The sequence below is a fragment of the Daphnia carinata genome, chromosome 3 (genome assembly GCF_022539665.2).
Source record: "Daphnia carinata strain CSIRO-1 chromosome 3, CSIRO_AGI_Dcar_HiC_V3, whole genome shotgun sequence".
Taxonomy (NCBI): Eukaryota; Metazoa; Arthropoda; class Branchiopoda; order Diplostraca; family Daphniidae; genus Daphnia; species Daphnia carinata.
The window spans coordinates 9,109,828-9,130,321 of NC_081333.1; the positions used below are offsets into that span (position 1 = coordinate 9,109,828).

General features: G+C 37.4%; 4 protein-coding genes and 3 long non-coding RNA genes across 7 annotated transcripts; 2 read left to right on the forward strand and 5 right to left on the reverse strand.

Moving 5' to 3' along the window:
* Positions 1-26: 26 nt before the first annotated feature.
* LOC130685561 (small ribosomal subunit protein mS23-like) lies at positions 27-852 on the reverse strand. Its single transcript, XM_057508876.1, has 3 exons — positions 711-852; positions 455-616; positions 27-393 (listed from the first exon to the last, which is right to left on the reverse strand). The coding sequence occupies exons 1-3, from the start codon at positions 752-754 to the stop codon at positions 96-98; spliced, it is 504 nt and encodes a 167-aa protein (XP_057364859.1). The 5' UTR covers positions 755-852; the 3' UTR covers positions 27-95.
* A 459-nt stretch (positions 853-1,311) lies between these two features.
* Positions 1,312-2,091, forward strand: LOC130685579 (uncharacterized). The gene is made up of 3 exons (XR_008999620.1): positions 1,312-1,574; positions 1,645-1,828; positions 1,891-2,091. It is a non-coding gene; the product is annotated as an uncharacterized LOC130685579 (long non-coding RNA).
* Positions 2,092-4,917: 2,826 nt separating this feature from the next.
* On the reverse strand, positions 4,918-5,748 carry LOC132087707 (uncharacterized). Its single transcript, XM_057508887.1, has 4 exons — positions 5,682-5,748; positions 5,491-5,630; positions 5,237-5,420; positions 4,918-5,174 (listed from the first exon to the last, which is right to left on the reverse strand). The coding sequence occupies exons 1-4, from the start codon at positions 5,743-5,745 to the stop codon at positions 5,167-5,169; spliced, it is 396 nt and encodes a 131-aa protein (XP_057364870.1). The 5' UTR covers positions 5,746-5,748; the 3' UTR covers positions 4,918-5,166.
* A 964-nt stretch (positions 5,749-6,712) lies between these two features.
* On the reverse strand, positions 6,713-7,259 carry LOC130685580 (uncharacterized). The gene is made up of 3 exons (XR_008999621.2): positions 7,188-7,259; positions 7,019-7,124; positions 6,713-6,943 (listed from the first exon to the last, which is right to left on the reverse strand). It is a non-coding gene; the product is annotated as an uncharacterized LOC130685580 (long non-coding RNA).
* Positions 7,260-11,198: 3,939 nt separating this feature from the next.
* On the reverse strand, positions 11,199-11,770 carry LOC130685578 (uncharacterized). Its single transcript, XR_008999618.2, has 3 exons — positions 11,609-11,770; positions 11,482-11,546; positions 11,199-11,416 (listed from the first exon to the last, which is right to left on the reverse strand). It is a non-coding gene; the product is annotated as an uncharacterized LOC130685578 (long non-coding RNA).
* A 1,780-nt stretch (positions 11,771-13,550) lies between these two features.
* LOC130685566 (uncharacterized) lies at positions 13,551-14,944 on the reverse strand. The gene is made up of 6 exons (XM_057508884.2): positions 14,882-14,944; positions 14,757-14,828; positions 14,559-14,698; positions 14,305-14,488; positions 13,902-14,242; positions 13,551-13,799 (listed from the first exon to the last, which is right to left on the reverse strand). Exons 1-5 carry the CDS (start codon positions 14,895-14,897, stop codon positions 14,235-14,237), a joined length of 420 nt encoding a protein of 139 aa, XP_057364867.1. The 5' UTR covers positions 14,898-14,944; the 3' UTR covers positions 13,551-13,799; positions 13,902-14,234.
* A 626-nt stretch (positions 14,945-15,570) lies between these two features.
* Positions 15,571-19,679, forward strand: LOC130685514 (vacuolar protein sorting-associated protein 53 homolog). Its single transcript, XM_057508819.2, has 15 exons — positions 15,571-15,695; positions 15,763-15,876; positions 15,960-16,360; positions 16,418-16,538; positions 16,599-16,744; positions 16,836-17,051; positions 17,117-17,224; positions 17,305-17,553; positions 17,611-17,856; positions 17,936-18,136; positions 18,198-18,323; positions 18,389-18,467; positions 18,527-18,675; positions 18,741-18,896; positions 18,992-19,679. Exons 2-15 carry the CDS (start codon positions 15,784-15,786, stop codon positions 19,338-19,340), a joined length of 2,640 nt encoding a protein of 879 aa, XP_057364802.1. The 5' UTR covers positions 15,571-15,695; positions 15,763-15,783; the 3' UTR covers positions 19,341-19,679.
* Positions 19,680-20,494: the final 815 nt, after the last annotated feature.

The window sequence follows — 20,494 nt, forward strand, 5'->3', positions numbered from 1 at the left end:
TTTGTAACATCTTATGAAAAAATAAATCAAATGTAGAAACAAGTATATTTTCCTTTTTTCCTTACGAAACATACTATTATTAGAACTTAAGCACTCTACTTTTCAGTTAGTAAATCACCAAAATTGATTTTGGGTTGGGGCTGACTTTTGTTAACAGCTGCACTGAACATAGAAGCCATACTTGTTCCCCTGTCAGGTTGGTTACTAGATGAAGACTCTGCCACTGATTTCTCGTCTTCCATAACCTTTACCACAGCTTCAAACAATTCACTTTCATCTGAAAAATCTTTTTCCATTTCCTTATATCTGTCTAAGAACTTTTGGCAAGGAGTTGGATATTCATTGTTTGCTAGTGAAATTAGTCCAGGTGAACCAAATCTTTCATAGAATTTCCTGCCAAATCAACATTCTAGACAATTATAGGTCGGCTGAAAATTGTAAAATTTAAACTCACGCTCTTATGACATCTTCCGGGTAAAATATTGGGCGTATGGTTATCTCTGAAGCTGTTCTACCATACTGAGGTTCTATTTTAGGTGGAAATGCTTCGTAAACGTCGTACCATATAGGTTTGTCCTCTGGTTTCATGGCACCTGAACGAAGAAGTCCCCTCACTCTAGGAGGTGAACGATATCAATCGTTCGGGTTAATCAGAGCACTTATACTGATACATTTTTAGTTATGGGATGTGCAGAAAAGATATATAATACCTTGTATATATATTTCCTATTCTTTCTAGACGACTAGAAGCCATAACTGTTTGTATATAAAATTTAATAAATTCCAATAAATTTTTACAGAACCTATGGGAGTACAAGCAGACGACTTCAAAAATGTATAGTCTTATGGCAATCCGTTTTACCCCAAATAAAAAATAAAAAATATCGGCTTTTTTCTATTTTATTCCTATCACCATCTATCGGTCACATTTCAATACACGTATATTTGATGCTGTTTGAATGTAGATATTCAAAACTCACTGTATCACACTATATTCTATGGCAATGTGGCAATATGGCAATCCGTTTTACACAAAAAAAAAAAAAAAATTTCGCCAAAAAAAAAAAAAAAAATCACACTTTTTTCTTTTTTTCCGACACGTAGCCATCTACCGCTCACACTCGTTATGACTGGCGTAGGCAATTTCAGTCCATTGGATTCCATTCGCAGTTAGTTCAGTAGCGTGGATGGAGAATAACGTGTGGCTGGAGGAACAATTGAAAAATGGATAAGATAATACAACAAAAGGATGGTAAGTATAAACATTATTATATTGGTTTTCAATTATTAATTATTGTTTATTAGATCAAATTATGAAGCTGCAGGCCCAGTTATTGGAACAACACAAAATATTAGATAACAACAAAGCTAAGGATCGTAGGCCTAATACGTAATGATTCTATTTATTTGCTTTTATTCATTCGTGTTTTGTAGCTCAAATTTTGAGTCTACAAGCTCAGCTAGGGGAAAAGAACAAATTGGAATGAAACAGTTTCCAAACAGTGAAGGAGGTTTTTCAAAACTCATCCCTAACTGAACATGAGGATGAATTGGCATTAGGCGAACACAGCCAGGTACCTAAACTTTTCAAATAAGAATTCAAAATAAATATAGAATTTTAAAAAACAATTATTTATTGTTTAGTTATTCAGTCCACTACCTGACAGTGTGTTAAAGTTAAATTCTGTTAGTGCTGCACTAAAAGAATTGTTAGTAATAAGCCCATGCAGTGAAGGAACTGAACAATTGTGGGACCGTATTTGGGCCGAAAATGGGTGTGGTACAGAAACCCAGAAATGGCACAAGTTCAACATGAAACATGGATTAGGTACTTTTCGGTTTTTTGTCTATCGAAAAAGTATTTTTAATGCTATTATTTTGCATTCACAGAATTTTAGCAGGGGATCAAGTCAAGTCTGGAAGTGTTACAGGATGGAAGAGTCAGCCTACAGTTGAAAAAAACACTGAGAGTGCATTACCATTAAGGTATGAGGTAAAGTAATAGGGTATGCACATTGTCTAATGAGAAGTACCATCTTGTGTGAATGAATCCTGTATAACAGCAATCCTTTATAGTTCTGTCACAGCTAGAAGCCTCAAATAATTCTGCTTCCCTTGCTAAAGAACAACTTGTCCTTTATGCTCAGTGTTGGTGAAGCTGGGTACTTAAATGGCCCTAAAGATGTTTCACTTCACTGGCATTGCAGCGATGAACATCATACATGGACTCTTTAGGTATGAAAGGAATTTTCTTGAAAATTTTTTGAATTTATGATGAAGCTTTTCTCCTCCTTTTTGCCAACCATGTCTAATCTACAAAAAAAAATATTTATCCAATAGGAAAGGATTTTCAGCATACTGGGAATACAACTATCAACAATGCAACATTCTAGGGGTTTTATTTTATCATTCAAGAGCCTTATACAATGATTTTCATCTGCAATTTGTATGGCCTTTCCCAAGCTTCTGCTAGAAGTTGAATCTATGAGTCATGTAAGTCACATGAGCAACAATTGAGATGCTTAATGGTGTTTTTCTTTTCTCAGTGTAGGTTAATAGTAACATTGGATCTGAAAAAATTCTTGGTTGGGGCATGACGCTGAATAAATTGTAATGATTGAATGGATGACATGACATTTCTATACTTCATTCGGATTCCCGAGACGGTATTTTATATTTAAAAAATTTAAGTGCATATCTGGGCTCCCTTCCTTTCCGTAGCCCCGTTTCCCCTTGACTCGTAATAAGCCCGTAGGGGGTCATGCCCCTACTGTACGGTATATATAAAAACAACATATACCGAGGTTTGGAGGGCTCTGGCCGGAAAGGGGACGTGGATGTCCGCTTAGTCCGATGATGTGTTCACGGAGGGCTCTGTGGCTACCCACAAATCCGAACTAAAGGTTAATCGCTCCTGTAAAAATGTTCCAAATCTTCAGCTCTTCTTCCGGCTTCTCTTAGCCAATCACCGGGTAATCTCCCCGGTGGGTCAACAAGGCAGTGTCTCCCCCTGCCTGGGTTGACGGCAACTTTTGAAAGGGCTATTGTGCCTTTTTAAAGTTGCAAAAATAATTGTAATGTGCAGAGAATTGTCAATAAATTTTTTTTTCATAAAATATTTTTTGCAAAATTTGTCTCTTTAATTGTCTGTGTTCGCTTTGTTCACACATTACAATTACCAATTTTTTTTTTATTTAGCTTGCTCAATTCATCTTTACTGTTTTTGCCACCGTTGTATCGTTTATCTGTAAGTATTCAATTATTATTACTACACTTTTTGAATTCTTGAACTTAGACAAGGAACAACGTGTAATACCTGGATATTTTCTGAAGTAATTTTGTATTTATATATTGTTTTACTGGCATGGGAATCGATCCCCAGACATTCAGCGTGCAACGCCGATGCTCTAACATTGAGCCACGAGATATATTAAAAATTTTATTATCGCATATCATATGTTATCGTCTAGGATGTTTATGCAGTCTTTCACAACTATATGTTTATCTTTCTATTGCTTTCGTAAGGTCTATAGCTCTGTGGTAGAGCATTCAGCTGCGATAACTGTTACCCTGGGTTCAAACCTTACTAGATGTATAAAGATCTACATCTAAATGGAGGAAAGAATATTGCAGTAATGCATTTCAGTTTTATTCAAAGTGTAAATGCAAGTCCGCAAGTGACTAGAAAAAAGCCAACTTGACATTATATGGTTCATGGCTCATTGGTAGAGCATCGGCGCGGTATGCCGAACATCAAGCGTTCGATCCCTGGATAATAATTGAATGCTTACAGATAAACGATAAACCAATGGAAACAATGCTCACCAACAAAGCTGGCATAAAACAATATAGGTGAATTGAGCAAGCTAAATAAAAAAAAAGGCGATATATGTAATGTGTGAACACAGCGAACACAGACAATGAAAGAGACAAATTTCGCAAAAAATATTTTATGAAAAAAAAATTTATTGACAATTCTCTGCACATTACAATTATTTTTGCAACTTTAAAAAGGCACAATAGCCCTTTCAAAAGTTGCCGTCAACCCAGGCAGGGGGAGACACTGCCTTGTTGACCCACCGGGGAGATTACCCGGTGATTGGCTAAGAGAAGCCGGAAGAAGAGCTGAAGATTTGGAACATTTTTACAGGAGCGATTAACCTTTAGTTCGGATTTGTGGGTAGCCACAGAGCCCTCCGTGAACACATCATCGGACTAAGCGGACATCCACGTCCCCTTTCCGGTCAGAGCCCTCCAAACCTCGGTATATGTTGTTTTTATATATACCGTACAGTAGGGGCATGACCCCCTACGGGCTTATTACGAGTCAAGGGGAAACGGGGCTACGGAAAGGAAGGGAGCCCAGATATGCACTTCAATTTTTTAAATATAAAATACCGTCTCAGGAATCCGAATGAAGTATAGAAATGTCATGTCATCCATTCAATCATTACAATTTATTCAGTGTCATGCCCCAACCAAGAATTTTTTCAGATCCAATGTTACTATTAACCTATGCTGAGAAAAGAAAAACACCATTAAGCATCTCAATTGTTGCTCATGTGACTTACATGACTCATAGATTCAACTTCTGGCAGAAGCTTGGGAAAGGCCATACAAATTGCAGATGAAAATCATTGTATAAGGCTCTTGAATGATAAAATAAAACCCCTAGAATGTTGCATTGTTGATAGTTGTGTTCCCAGTATGCTGAAATTCCTTTCCTATTGGGTAAAATTTTTTTTTGTAGATTACACCTGGTTGGCAAAAAAGAAGAGAAATGCTTTGTCATCAATTCAAAAAATTTTCAAGATAATTCCTTTCATACCTAAAGAGTCCATGTATGATGTTCATCTCTGCAACAGCAGCAAAATTAAAACATCTTTAGGGCCATTTAAGTACCCAGCTTCACCAACACTCTGAATGTAAAGGACAAGTTGTTCTTTAGCAAGAGAGGCAGAATTATTTGAGGCTTCTAGCTGTGACAGAACTATAAAGGATTGCTGTTATCAGGATTCATTCACACAAGATGGTACTTCTCATTAGACAATTTGCATACACTATTACTTTACCTCATACCTTAATGGTAATGCACTCTCAGTGTTTTTTAAACTGTAGGCTCACTCTTCCATCCTGTTACACTTCCAGACTTGACTTGATCCCCTGCTAAAATTCTGTGAATGCAAAATAATAGCATTAAGAATACTTTTTCGATAGACAAAATACCAAAGAGTACCTAATCCATGCTTTATGTTGAACTCGTGCCATTTCTGTGTTTCCATACCACACCCATTTTCGGCCCAAATACAGTCCCACAATTCTTCAGTTCCTTTGCTGCATGGACTTATTACTAACAATTCTTTTAGTGCAGCACTAACAGAATTTAAATTTAACACACTGTCAGGTGGTGGACTGAATAACTAAACAATAAATAATTGTTTGTTAAAATTCTATACTTATTTGGAATTCTTATTTGAAAAGTTTATGTACCTGACTGTGTTTGCCTAATGCCAACTCATCCTCACGTTCAGTTAGGGATGAGTTTGGAAAAACCTCCTTCACTGTTTTGAAAGTGTCCAGTTCTAATTTGTTATTTTCCAGTAACTGAGCTTGTAGACACAAAGTTTGAGCTAAAAAACACAAATGAATAAAAGAACACAAATACAATCATTACATATTACCATCCTTAGTTTTGTTGTCATCTAAGATTCTGTGCTGTTGAAAAAATTGAGCCTGCAGCTTCATAATTTTATCTAATAAACAATAATTAATAATTGAAAACTAATAAAATAATGTTTATACTTACCATCCTTATCTTTTATTATCATAGTAGGTTGCTAATAGTTTTTTGGTTTGACAGCCTGCATAGGTGATTACAAGATATGTACCATAAACACCAAGCATCCTGTGGGCATCACTTCCAAAACACACTCAGGGATGAAAACGAACAGAAGCACCATTAGATTTTCTTGAGTTTTCCATTGGAATATGACATATTTAACAGAAACTTTCGAACACAGCTTTCACCGCTCCCATATAGTCAGCAAGTAAATAGTGGCACAGCAGCGTCATCTTGTTTTCCAATTAACAACCGAAAAATTCATCAAAATTGAAAATCTTGCTTTTTTGAGACGGGAACTGCACTGATGTGAACTCTTTAAACATACTTTTAGAGCGTGAATGCCCCCCACCCACCCCCATATTGGCTACTACCATTTCAATTTTATTTTAACAAATACAGCGACCAAAACCACGAACGGCATTTTAAAATATAGCGATTTAACATGTTTTTGAGCCCGATTTTTTCACTGTCTTTTATTTATTTATCCAAAAACCTAGATATTTCTAGGAAAATACATAATTTGGGTTCACAGTTCAACAAGGATGCTGATTGCGCTTCACACACATCTAGAAATTTCGCAAGTTGACGTATCTGGATTGTTAGCTAGTCAACATCTGTATGATAATACACTTTTCTTTTTTTGAACAGCTGCAATGGTATTTCGGTTATAAGTTCCACGGCAAAAATTTCTCCATTGAGACAAGGACGCCCATTGTGCGTTATCTTGTGCCTATTTTCAATTAAATGGATACGCCGTCACTTTTCTGCTGGGAAGAGCTCACTTTGGCCTGGAGTATTGTTTTGAATGGTGTAATTAGTATATATTGCATACATTAGATTGAATCAATTACTTTTTGGCATACGTTCTTTAATTGTGTGAGGCTGTCAAATCGTCGACAGGCGGTATCTAAAGGAGGAAATCAGCTAAGAGCTTGCGGACTCATCAATAAATGCAAAACTATTAAAAAATTATAAAGATAGCCTGAAACCAAATTGTAAGGAAAATTTAATTTTAGTTTCCAGCACTTTGGTACAGGTATCATCGTCAACGTGGGCGCAGGTGATTTTTCCATGTTCATTGTATCACGTCACCAACTTCTACTAGATGAGTCAAGAGGAAATAAGGTTACACGAACAGAAAATTAACCATACAATTCAACTGGTAGATAAGAATACCATGATGCGTGGAAGTGAAATACACCACATCACAACTGTTAAAACTGTCAGAACATTCACCACCCATGCAATACATTTTCTGATTCATTGATGTTCATCACCTAGCCTATACCAAGAAAACCAAACACAATTAGTGCAGAACATTTTGCTGATGAAAGTTAACATATACCTGACAAATTTACTGCAGACCAGCAATTCCTGATGGACTCCCACACAACATTCCAGATAAACAAAACAGTAGTAATTCCTAAACAAACATCTTGCAATAGTGGTAAATATAATGCAGTAACTGGTAAATCCTCCAGTCAACTGGTACTTCCTTTTCGACTGGCATTGGCAGTGATAAATAACAAGTAGGATCAAATGCAACTGAGACCCCATCAGACCTCAGACACACTAAAGCCAATTTCAATACCCAACTAAAGAGATCTACTACTACAGAATCTTTCTGTATTCTACTTACGATAAAATACCCAACATTCATGTGCAGCTTCCTGAAAAATAAAATGAGTTGGAACACAAATGAACCTTGCTAATAAAAAAATTTAGCTATTTCACCTATATTTTGTCAGTCTCCATCAATGCAAGACTTCTTCAAAATCGGATTTAGATGTTCGTCTAACTCATGTTCAAAATCCTTATGATGCACAAGTTAAAAACCTAGCTTTTACAAAGCAAGTAAATCGTATACCTTAAATACACTCGAAGGTAATGCATGGTCACCTTGGCAAGGTGTTCGCCAGACCACATCGTTGGTACAAGATGGCGGCGAGCATTTGCAGTTCCTCCCTTGAATTTGACCTACAAAAAGGAAGGTCTGCCACGTTCGGCTGCCGTGATATAACCAGCCGCTACGACGCCATGTTAAATGTTGCCATCAGCAGCTCAGCTCAGCTCAGCTCAGTACCTGGGCCACCTAGCGACTAGCCCCCTACGAGACTACAGCAAATATTTTGTTTGACAAATACGACTTTAATTGGACGTTAAGAATAATGAGTTTGTATAAATGAGCACTTCCTAAAAAGTTAAATTAAATTACAAATGAATTAATAACTGAATTAAAAAAAGAAATTAACGAATTTAGTCTATTGCAAATATGCTACATCTTTTGCGGGTGACAGTAATAAAAATAAAAAAAGGAAAGAAAAAAAGGAAAGAAAAAAAAAATAAAAAAAATGCTAGGAAAATTTGTTGCCAATGAAAAAAAGATTTAAAATGGGATGGGAAGAAAAAAAAATCTAGATATTGAAATAAACCACAAAAAAACCAAAACAGAAAGACTAAGAACTTAATCTATTTAACTATATATGCGTTATTTCGTACGATGTTTCGCCGACTGGATCATTCGCAACAACGTGACGTTTCTATTAAGAACTTATACATCTACTTACTAATGCCATCAACATTCGTTTTTCAAAATATGGAATTACATGACATCACGCATTTTACCGCCTACTCCCTCCGAGACGCTTACGACGCTATACACAATTTTTATCAAAATCTTTTGGTTATGGGAACTTACTGAACAATGAGTCGTGTAATTTATTGTTTTCAATCTATTTTACAGAAGCCAAACCATTACCTGTATGCACCATCATTGACGAGAGCGGTAGGTTGTCAGGGTAGGCCGAATCTTTTCATAAGTTTATCCTGTTCCGTGAGATCTTTTCTAACTTTTGTCCTCATGTAAAAGATGGGGCAATCTCGGCTAAATGTGACAAATGATTAGTATTAAGTATGTAACATGATTATGATATCACTAAAACTATTTACTTGGAACAAAGAATCTCTTCGTTGAGATTTCCCTGGCACCGTTGACATTCTGTCCATAAACGATTAGACTTCTCTTCGAGAGCATAAAGTTGGCCAATTTCCCTCTGGTAGAACTCCGATTCCTTCAGCTTGCAAAATCTGTTTAATTGGAACAGTAATTTTAACAAACATCGCCGAGTTAGGCAGAAATTAGACTTACTTGCATACAGCACTATCGTCTGGAAGGACGGTTTTGCATCCAACACAGGTGGATTTGCATGTGGTAAAGCTAGCCAATCCACCAATTTTTGAAATAACAACTGAAGGCGTCCGGGTATGGTAACCATCTACAATACGGAATACAAACGGTTCAATTATGTCAAGCAAATAAATGCGATGAGTCCGTGTTTACGTAGCAACAATGATTCCGCTTTAGATCCAAGTATGGGTTCAAAAATCCAAACAAAGGGTTTTGAAAGCTGATTTTCCAAATCGTATTGGGCATCAATAGGTACGCTGGGTTCCAGGACAAAAATCGGGTCTTCCGCCTAAAGAAGACGTATGAAAACTTAATAGTTCATGAGAAATTTGAAATCCAAACACGAACCTTGAGGTTCGTTTTTAGCAGCTGCGATAATGATATACGGAACTCGATCCCCTAATTTTGGGGTTGTACCAGCACCTCGCTTACGCATCTTGTGAGCTAGTTCCACATGTGCTTGTTTGCTGGCGTAGTCTTTATATGTTTTAGTCAGCTCCTTTTTTATAAAAGAAGGCAAACGGATAAAATCACAGTATTCCAAAACATAGTTACGCTCTACCTTGGTAATCACCAGAAGTGAGATATCGATTTTGTTGCACAGCAAGTCGGAAATTGTTTTTTTGGCGTATTCTAAGGCTCCATCCGGGTCTCTAAGAGAAAATATCAAACCCTCAAACTTCGAATACTAAAATTGATGATTTTTTGTTTACCACTCCATCAAAATTTTCTGCAGACAGCTATTGATAAGATTGGCAACGAGTTGGCAATTATCACGACAAACGGTTTCTATATCTTTACAATCCATTTTGTCAAACTTTTCAGGTTTGGTCCAACACAATCCTGCATACCTGTGAAGACAGAAACAGTCAGTACAACTGGTATTTCATCTAAAAAGTCTTCATAAAACAGAACCGTAATTACCTCTTTTTGTTGATCAATAAATAGGGGTAATAGACTTTTCCCAATTCCAAATTAATGGGTTTGACAAATTTTGCCGACACAAATGCGGCAGCTTCTCGGCCTAATTCCATGGCTTCGGCCACCGTGGGTACACCGAATTTCACCGTTACGGAATCTATGTTACCATAGATTACCTGACGTGATATTAAATTGAAAGAAAATCCATTAGTCAGTACTTCTGCAAATAATTATTCATAATCCAGGGATATTACTTTGGCGTCAAGGGAATAGCCACTCTCGACGCAAAATTTAGACTCCACAACCTCTCTTGTTTTCTCAACCATAGTTCTGCCAAAAGCAGTCACACTTTGCCAAATTTCCAGACAAGGCAATTTTCCGACTTGGGCGCCAGTAAAACCGTAAACATACAAACACGACGGATTCCCTACAGAGAAACAAATAGCATTACATCAGCCAAATCTCATACTCAAAAGCCATCGAGAACATACTTCCGGAGGCATCGTTGGATGGCTGACAATTTTTTCAATATCGGGACCGAAACCCATAAAGCATTGGATCAGCTTCGTCCAAAATTAAAAACCAGGCCGTCGAGAAGTAAAATACTCCAAGGTCGAGAAAATCCTCGAGTCGCCCCGCGGTCGCGACAAGAGTATTGCACCCAGCTTGAAGATTTGACCGCTGATGGCTCGTGACAGTTCCTTCATATGTAATGACAGATTTTAAAACCGAATTGTAGGAGAATTTACACGACCCGCGGTGAATTCGAATCGAAAATCCACGAGTGCGACAATTACAACTTCTGGCTTTTGAACCATGGCGGGACGCACCGGCACCACCTTGTTCTAACAATTTGTTCAGAGTTTGTTGAGTATCTTAGATGCAATTGGACCTTTTAGCAGTCGCAATCACCGACGTGCCCACTCAAAATTAATTTTACCTCAACCTACCCAGTTCATACCGACCCATTCGAATCAAGTTAGTACGAGGGCATCAAGGTTTCAAAATTACACAGCGTTAATTAATTGGATTACCGTTTTGCTGGAGCCCGTGACAGGACAAGCAATCAAATCTCTTTTGGCAAGAATAACTGCAACTGAAGCTTTCTGTACAGGTGTTGGTTTTATGTAGCCAGAATTCTTAATGTTTTGAAGTAGTAGTGGGCGCAGGCCGGCTTCTTCGAGTGATGTTATGTATTGAGGTACATCTTTTCCTATAACCTAAAGCAAACCCAATAGATATTTTCAAATCATAAAATACTGTTTCGAAAAATGCCTTAGCTGGATTCGATGGAGAACGAGTTTATCAAAATTGTTAAAGCGTTCCCCACAGATGATCCCACTTAAACAGTTCATTTTCATCGCATGTCACAGCTTCCGGAATGTATTGTTCACGCGGCTTTCCGTTTTTCGTCAATTCACGAATAGATTCGTACAGCCTTTCGAGGTGTGGCCAACTTCGTGACACTAGGGGTAAGACAATGAACACTGGAACATAAAATATTTTTTGTGAAGATACAATTGATGTTTACCTTGTAACACTTGCTGCCACCAATGACCCCTCCTTGTGGAAAATTCCTTGCTACATGACCCACTTCTTGGTTGGAAATGAACACTAAACTTTAGTAAAAGAAAACTAGATCCGAGTCTCATATTCACCTTATGACACCTACATTCTCAACTCCCACCTCCTCCTTGTGGGCAATACATGGAAAAATGTCCTTTTCCAAACTGTTTAATAACTATGGATTAGCCAGACTAGAATGTACTAACCCGAATGCTATTTTTATTTTTCTTATCTCATGGCAAGTACGACTTCCACCACCTAATCTTTCGAAGACAACAAAATTTGTCCAACTCAAAATTATTCAAACATTAGTATCAGCTATTAATTATTATCTATTAGCGTACCTTGAAAAGCGTTGAAAAATGAGTAAATTAAACGCCAAAAATCGCCAAAGCCACGAGGTGAGAAGCAAAATCGAGCGAGGAAGGCAGACTGTACGCGCTAAGCCAATCTAGAAATAGGCCTGAAAAAACAACTGCCCGATGAGCCACGGTTTAAGGCGCCTCTTGTGGACGCAAAGGTCATTACGAGAAACTTTATCCGTCACAAATTAAATGTTTTTAAACAAATTTAAGGTAATCATCCAAATCAAGATTTAACTTTAAAAAAAAGAAAAAAAGCGTAATACTTTATGGCAATCCGTTTTACCCCCCCCCCCCCTCAAAAAAAAAAGATATCGGTCTTCTTTTCTGTTTCACTGCTATCGCCATCTACCGGTCGACAGCAGTAAAACAAAAAGGAAGGCCGCTATTATTATTTTTATATTTTTTTTTTGGGGGGGGGGGTAAAACGGATTGCCATAGATTGCATCAAACTTACCCATTCGGCAACCCAAGTGTGCACATGTTTTTCTTTGATAATTATTTTATTTTGCTAGTATGTTTGGTAAACTGCAATCGTGCCCAATATTTTTGCCTTTGCATTTTAGGTCAACTCTTAGGTGATCTATACCTGATCCTGTGTTTTAAAGTGATCTGCTTTCACAGGTACATTTCTGTGTTCTTTTCTGTTGGTCTATGGTTCTGAATTGAGGCAAGTATATCTATTATGCCATGTCACTAAGTATTATAGGGAAAAGAATAACTGAAGTTGATTGAGATCTATTCTGATTCTCCTGATATCCATCTCAACAGGTTTTTATTTGCTTTTCAACATCCATTTCATAGTGGTACATGTGGCTTCGATTAATATTACCATAAAGACTGCCGAAAATGGGTGTGGTACGGAAACCCAGAAATGGCATGAGTTCAACATCAAGCATGGATTAGGTACTTTTTGGTTTTTTGTCTATAGAAAAAGTATTTTTAATGCTATTATTTAGGCTCTGGCCGGAAAGGGGACGTGGGGGTCCGCTTAGTCCGATGATGATAAACGATAAACCAATGGTAACAATGCTTACCATCAAAGGTGACAAAAACAAATAATGCAAAGAAAAAAAAAGTTGATAGATGTAATGTGTGAACACAGCTAACACAGACAATGAAAGAAACAAATTTTGCAAAAAATATTTTATAAAACAAATTTTATTGACAATTCTCTGCACATTACAATTATTTTTGCAACTTTAAAAAGGCATAATAGCCCTTTCAAAAGTTGCCGTCAACCCAGGCAGGGGGAGACACTGCCTTGTTGACCCACCGGGGAGATTACCCGGTGATTGGCTAAGAGAAGCCGGAAGAAGAGCTGAAGATTTGGAACATTTTTACAGGAGCGATTAACCTTTAGTTCGGATTTGTGGGTAGCCACGTCGCCCTCCGTGAACACATCATCGGACGAAGCGGACCCCCACGTCCCCTTTCCGGCCAGAGCCCTCCAAACCTCGGTATATGTTCTTTTAAATATACCGTACAGTAGGATTATGACCCCCTACGGGCTTATTACGAGTCAAGGGGAAAGGGGGCTACGGAAAGGAAGGGAGCCCAGATATGCACTTCAATTTTTTAAATTAAAAATACGTCTCGGGAATCCGAATGAAGTATAAAAATGTCATGTCATCCATTCAATCATTACAATTTATTTAGTGACTTGCCCCAACCAAAAATCTTTTCAGATCCAATGTTACTATTAACCTATGCTGAGAAAAGAAAAACAACACCATTAAGCATCTCAATTGTTGCTCATGTGACTTACATGACTCATAGATTCAACTTCTGGCAGAAGCTTGGGAAAGGCCATACAAATTGCAGATGAAAATCATTGTATAAGGTTCTTGAATGATAAAATAGCACCCGTAGAATGTTGCATTGTTGATAGTTGTGTTCCCAGTATGCTGAAAATCCTTTCCTATTGGATAAATTTTTTTTTTAGATTAGACATGGTTGGCAAAAAGCAGGAGAAATGCTTTGTCATAAATTCAAAAAATTTTCAAGAAAATTCCTTTCATACCTAAAAAGTCCATGTATGATGTTCATCGCTGCAATGCCAACGAAATGAAACATCTTTAGGGCCATTTAAGTACCCAGCTTCACCAACACTCTGAACGTAAAGGACAAGTTGTTTTTTAGCAAGAGAAGCAGAATTATTTGAGGCTTCTAGCTGTGACAGAACTATAAAGGATTGCTGTTGTACCAGATTCATTAACACAAGATGGTACTTCTCATTAGACAATTTGCATCACTCTATTACTTTACCTCATACCTGGTAATGCACTCTGTGTTTTTTCAACTACAGGCTGACTCTTCCATCCTGTTACACTTCCAGACTTGACTTGATCCCCCACTAAAATTCTGTGAATGCAAAATAATAGCATTAAAAATACTTTTTCAATAGACAAAGAACCGGGAAGTACCTAATCCATGTTTTATGTTGAACTCATGCCATTTCTGGGTTTCCGTACCACACCCATTTTCAGCCCAAATATGGTCCCACAATTTTTCACTTTCTTTGCTGCATGGACTTATTACTAACAATTCTTTTAGTGCAGCACTAACAGAATTTAACTTTAACACACTGTCAGGTGATAGACTGAATAACTAAACAATAAATAATTGTTCATTAAAATTCTATTCTTATTTTGAATTCTTATTTGAAAAGTTTAGGTACCTGACTGTGTTCACCTAATGCCAATTCATCCTCACGTTCAGTTAGGGATGAGTTTGGAGAAACCTCCTTCACTGTTTGGAAACTGTTCCGTTCCAATTTGTTCTTTTCCCCTAGCTGAGTTTGTAGACTCAAAATTTGAGCTACAAAACACAAATGAATAAAAGCAAATAAATAGAATCATTATGTATTAGGCCTTACCATCCTTAGCTTTGCTGTTATCTAATATTTTGTGTTGTTCCAATAATTGGGCCTGCAGCTTCATAATTTGATCTAATAAACAATAATTAATAATTGAAAACCAATATAATAATGTTTATACTTACCATCCTTTTGCTGCATTATCTTATCCGTTTTTCAATTGTTTCTCCAGCCACGCGTTATTCTCCATCCACGCTACTGAACTAACTGCGAATGGCATCCAATGGACTGAAATTGCCTACGCCAGTAATAACGAGTCTGAGCGGTAGATGACTACGTGTCGGAAAAAAAAAAAAGTGTAATTTTTTTTTTTTTTTTGGCGAATTTTTTTTTTTTTTTTTGTGTAAAACGGATTGCCATAATATTCACATCTAGTTAATTCTCTACATACACTCAGCGAATGTTTATGCTGCATCGCGCTAGCGCTGCAGTGTACTGGCGCGCTAGCATTACGTCAAATATTCGGTTTATTTCAAAAACGATTAACTTAGTGAAACAAATAGCAATTTCTCCGGAATTAGCATTCAATTTTAAGCATACCCTGTGATATTAACCTATTCCGATGAGTATCAATTTTTGCAGAAAAAATTTTTAAGCCCGACTCAATAAGCCCGACTTTTCTCGGTCGGGCTTAAAATTTTTTCATAAATTAAAATTTAACTGGAAATGTGACCGGTAGGTGGCGATAACAGTAAAACAGAAAAAAACTATGTTTTTTTGGGGGGCGGGGTTAAAAACGCGATTCCCACACAATTGCAACGTCATCTGCCGGTGCTGATCGAATAATTTTGTGAATGTTTTCAAAGAAAAATCTGTCTGCAGTCTACACTTGACAGATCTGGTTGTACGTACGCGCCAATGAGTTCTTCCGATTTCCAATTTCCGCTGAAATTTGCATGATACCGAAGTCCTTTTTCCACCGCTCTAGTTTTACAAAAGGCAATGTTCATTTTTGATCCTGTTGAATAAAGATCGAAAATTTAAGCTTCATTTTGGAAATAATTAGGAACGCTAAAGGATTTGTGAAATGGCAGCACAAGACGTTGACGATTTTCTAGATGATGAGCTGGTAAACCAATATATTATTTTTCCACCTGAAGTAATTGCAGCGATCGATCTGGTAAGCGATTTTATTTAATTTTGGTTATCGTGGCATGGTTTGTATGAGGTTACAAATTTTCAACAATTTGCAACCTTCTTCAGGTCTTTCCTAGTCAAGACCCATTAGATAGAGCAGACTTCAATCCAGTTGATTACATCAACAACTTGTTTCCAACTGAGCAATCACTTTCCAATATTGAAGAAGTAATTTCTGATTTTCAAGGGAAGATACACCATTTGGATTCAGACATCAAGTCATGTATCAGAAGCCAAAGTGGAGTCTCCCAAGATGGTGCAGCAGCTTTGGAAGAAGCCCAAAGAGCAATATGTCAGCTCTTTGCACGTATAAAAGATATCAGAGCCAAAGCTGAAAAATCTGAGCACACAGTTCGAGAAATAACTAGAGACATCAAACAGCTTGACATAGCAAAGAGAAACTTAACATCTGCAATAACAACACTTAACCATTTGCACTTCCTGGTCTTTGGAGTGGACCAATTACAGTATGCTTTAGTATTTTTCCTTTCAGTTTACTTTTTCTATATACAGATTTCCTATAGATCTCTCTGTCAGAAGAGGCAGTATTCTGAGATTGCCAGTCTTTTGCAAGGCGTGAATCGGGTAATGGAACATTTTACCCCCTATTTAGATATTCCGCAAGTGAAACAACTGGCCGCTCAAGTACTACATTACCGATAAGAATTTCTATAAGAAAAACTTAATCCTATACTATCTTGACAGCTGGAACAAATCGAGAAAAGTCTTGGCGACCAAATTTCAAGCGATTTTAAAGAAGCGTTCTCGGGCACTGGCCCGAAACAACCATCCACACTCACCCAGCTTAGCGAGGCATGCTCGGTGCTTAATGTAATCGAGCCTAGATTCAAGTAAAAATTATGATTATGATTATTATGATAACTTTCCAAATCAGTTTTTCTTTTTCCTTTTTTTTATTTATTTATTTTCTCTTTCTCTAAGGCGCGAAATCATTCGTTGGTTCGTTTCCCTTCAGTTAGTCGAGTACAGTCATCTGTTTCAAGAATCGGAAGAAAACGCGTGGCTGGATCGAATCGACCGACGTTACGCTTGGGTAAAGCGTCATCTTTTAAGCTTTGAGGAGCGGATGGGACGAATCTTTCCCGTCGATTGGGAAATGAGCGAACGGATAGCCGTCGAATTCTGTCTTCTCACAAGGTTTTCATTGCATATATATACTTGTTGATTCGCATCTCATATCTCCTCGTATTTTAAATGTCAAGGAATGAATTGACAAGGATAATGGCTAAACGAGTGAACGAAATCGATGTTAAACTTCTTTTGTTCACGCTACAGAAAACTACCCAGTTTGAAGAACTTCTATCACGAAGGTGGTTTTAAGGTTTAAAGTGATGAAAATTCATAGGAAATTTCGCGTTAAAATCTACTTTTGATATTTCGAATTCACAAGGTTTACAGGGGCATCCATGGAAGAGATCGTATCATCTGAGACTTCGAGTAAGCAACTGGAAAATACCAATCCTTTTGAAGAACCACATGGGAAGAATCCCTTTGAAGAAGATGAAGAACCTGAAAAAACAATTCCAACTACCCAAACTCAACTCACGACCACCGAATCACTCACGGCTTCGCCTTTCCATGGACTAATTAGCCGCTGCTTTGAAAACCATTTAAATATCTTTGTTGATAGTCAAGACAAGTAAATCTCATCATTGTTGAGCGTTCTTCTTGATCCATTAATTTTATTTATTTTCAGAAACTTGGCCGAGTTGATCGATCGGTTTGTAGCAGACTTGAAAATTCAAGGCTCTTCACTAGCCCAAGCAGAAATCGAAGGTTGCTGTGTCCTACCTTCTTGTGCCGATCTTTTTGTCTTCTACAAAAAATGTCTCCTACAGTGTGCCCAATTAAGTACAGGTCAACCTATGCTTTCGTTGACATCCGTGTTCAAGAAGTATCTCAGAGAGTATGCAACAAGATTGCTTCAGTGTAACTTACCAAGGTACGGTCGTTGTAGTAAATGATTTCATTGTAACTAAGTGAAGGCGAACTGAACTATCTAGCTAATCTTAAAATTCTAGATCAAACAATGCTAGTTCGATAACGCCGGTTTTACCTATGAGCATGAGTAGCTTGACGAAAGATTTCACCAGAGAATTACGTGATTTGAGTTCTGGTGGGGCTGCTGGATTAATTCAAAATTTCCAGAGTTTGCTTAAGGAGGGGGACATGTCCAGCACTTCACCTAAATACAACAAAGACGATATTGCACGAATTTGCACGTGAGTTTGAGACAATGTTTCTGTATCACTATTTTAAAATAATCTTCGCTATAACGCACAGCATATTAACGACGGCGGAGTACTGCCTTGAAACCACACAACAACTCGAAGGAAAACTTAAAGAAAAAGTAAAACCTACTTTGGCTGACAAAGTTGATCTCGGATCCGAACAAGATCTTTTTGGAAGGTAGTCTTGTCTTATTAATGGGATAATTCTTCTGCAGAATAATTTAAACATTTTGTTGTGAATAGTGTCATCAGTCAGTGTATTCAGCTGTTGGTGGCTGATTTGGAAGGTGCCTGTGAACCGGCGCTCGTAACCATGGCAAAGGTATGATCTATTTTTGTAATAATATAAGTTTTATGCCCTTACAAAAGACAACTCTATAGACGGCTTGGCAAACGTGGGAGAGCGTCGGCGATCAATCGCAGTATGTAACGCTGATGACATCTCAGTTTAAACATTATATTCCTTTCATTCGCGATTGTCTCACATCTTCCCGAAAATACTTTACGCAATTTTGTATGCGTTTCGTCAAGTAAGTTAGTTTGCTCCTAGTTATGAGACTGTTTGTGAAAACCGTTTTCCGTTTCCATTTAAAAGTGCGTTTATGGCCCGTTTTGTCCAACAACTTTATAAGTGCAAACCAGTTGGCGTCGTTGGAGCGGAACAGTTACTGCTGGATACGCACATGCTCAAAACGGCTTTGCTTGATTTGCCTTCTGTCGGAAGTCAGGTGGCGCGGAAACCACCGGCTAGGTAACGCCATAGTAAATTACTTGAGCCACCTTCCCGTAATTGTTCGTTAAGCTAATAATTTTACTTAAATTGTTTTTTGTTTATGCTTTCTAAAGCTATTCCAAAATGGTTGTCAAAGGAATGACACGTGCAGAAATGATACTCAAAGTAGTTATGGACGCCTCTGACACGAATGCTAAATATGTTGCCCACTACATGCGCCTGTTGCCAGAATCAGACCCCTCTGAGTTTCAGAAAATTCTCGATATGAAAGGAGTTCGTCGATCTGAACAACAGGTACTAGTAGAAATTTACCGTGCCCAACAAACAAGTCAAGAAAATAAAGAAGACAGCTCTGGTTTCACCTCCGTTGTAACAAGTAATATGCAAGGGCTACCTCTTAGCCCGGACCATGAATCCAGTCGTATAAAAAAACTCGAAAAGCTTATAAAACGGCGCCTTTAAGTCCTAACTGCCGATAATTTTGGTTATCGTTAATACGGTAAAGTATTTTTCGTCTAAAAACTGTAAGATTTTTACCATAGAGATGAACTTACCATTCTTGATTGGAACCTGTTAAAAAACATTGCATCTGCCGGTACATTTCATTGAGACACAGAGTGCTCCTCTTGATTGATCGCGCACGTATTCTGCTGTTTGGAAACGTTTTTATTGTCTTGTTTGTAGATCGCTCTGAAATAGCACTATTGAAAACAAACAAGTCGTCAAGCTATTTTAGGAAGGCCTATATCTAGTTTTAAAACAACGGTTCGAGAATAAAAAAAGCTCCTCACAGCCTATTGTTGGATTTGATAATATGCCTATAACAACATACCACAAAACACAGTCACATTGTTGCAGACTGATATAACTTTAAATACATGTTTTCGATTACAAATTAATCGAGAATAACAAAAATAAACGTCGTTTTTACGTAGGCCTTAGTCGTAGGCTTAGACGTAGGCATTGAACCTTAATAACTATACATGATTAAAACTCAATATTTAAAAAGGAACACTAAAAGGAACTTTGCCTTTACGTAGAGATTAGGGTTAGGTAAAGAACTTCGATATCCGCTAGCGCTGTAGCGTACTGGCGCGCTTTAAGTTCTCCGATTCCGTGTATTGCAACACGGGCTTATTTTTCTCGGGCTTAAAAAGTCGGGCTTAAGAATTCTTTCGTATAAAAAATTATATCAGAAAATCTTAACAACTATGCAGGACTAGAACTCAAAATTTAACAAGCAACACGAAAATCAGCTTTGTTTTTACGTAGAATTTATAGTTTTTGAGTAATTTGAAATATAAAAGTAGGTACGATAGAAATATTAAGCCCGGGCTTATTTTGTCGGGCTTAAAATTATTTTCTTATAAAAAATAATGTCATTAAATCTAGGTAAATATATATGAATAAGATTCAAGATTTGTCAAGGAAGACGAATATGAACTTTATTTTTAGGTAGAGTTTATGGTTTGGTAAAGAACTTTGATAAGCGCTAGCGCTGTAGCGTACTGGCGCGCTATAAGTTCTCCGATTCCGTGTATTGCAACATGCCAAAACAGTACATTTTCTTAGTTTATTTTAAAACGGCTGGCCTAAGGGGGAAAACACTTACATAA

Coding starts and splice junctions, on each gene's coding strand:
- LOC130685561 (XM_057508876.1), bottom strand. CDS start 754: ATGGCTTCTAGTCGTCTAGAAAGAATAGGAAATATATATACAAG. Junction 617..710: donor ATAGGAAATATATATACAAG/GTATTATATATC, acceptor TTCACCTCCTAG/AGTGAGGGGACTTCTTCGTT. Junction 394..454: donor CCGGAAGATGTCATAAGAGC/GTGAGTTTAAAT, acceptor TTGATTTGGCAG/GAAATTCTATGAAAGATTTG.
- LOC132087707 (XM_057508887.1), bottom strand. CDS start 5,745: ATGAAGCTGCAGGCTCAATTTTTTCAACAGCACAGAATCTTAGATGAC. Junction 5,631..5,681: donor TGACAACAAAACTAAGGATG/GTAATATGTAAT, acceptor TGTGTTTTTTAG/CTCAAACTTTGTGTCTACAA. Junction 5,421..5,490: donor CATTAGGCAAACACAGTCAG/GTACATAAACTT, acceptor TTTATTGTTTAG/TTATTCAGTCCACCACCTGA.
- LOC130685514 (XM_057508819.2), top strand. CDS start 15,784: ATGGCAGCACAAGACGTTGACGATTTTCTAGATGATGAGCTGGTAAAC. Junction 16,361..16,417: donor TTTGGAGTGGACCAATTACA/GTATGCTTTAGT, acceptor GATTTCCTATAG/ATCTCTCTGTCAGAAGAGGC. Junction 17,857..17,935: donor CTTCAGTGTAACTTACCAAG/GTACGGTCGTTG, acceptor TTAAAATTCTAG/ATCAAACAATGCTAGTTCGA.
- LOC130685566 (XM_057508884.2), bottom strand. Junction 14,699..14,756: donor TAACAGCAAAGCTAAGGATG/GTAAGGCCTAAT, acceptor TGTGTTTTGTAG/CTCAAATTTTGAGTCTACAA. Junction 14,489..14,558: donor CATTAGGTGAACACAGTCAG/GTACCTAAACTT, acceptor TTTATTGTTTAG/TTATTCAGTCTATCACCTGA.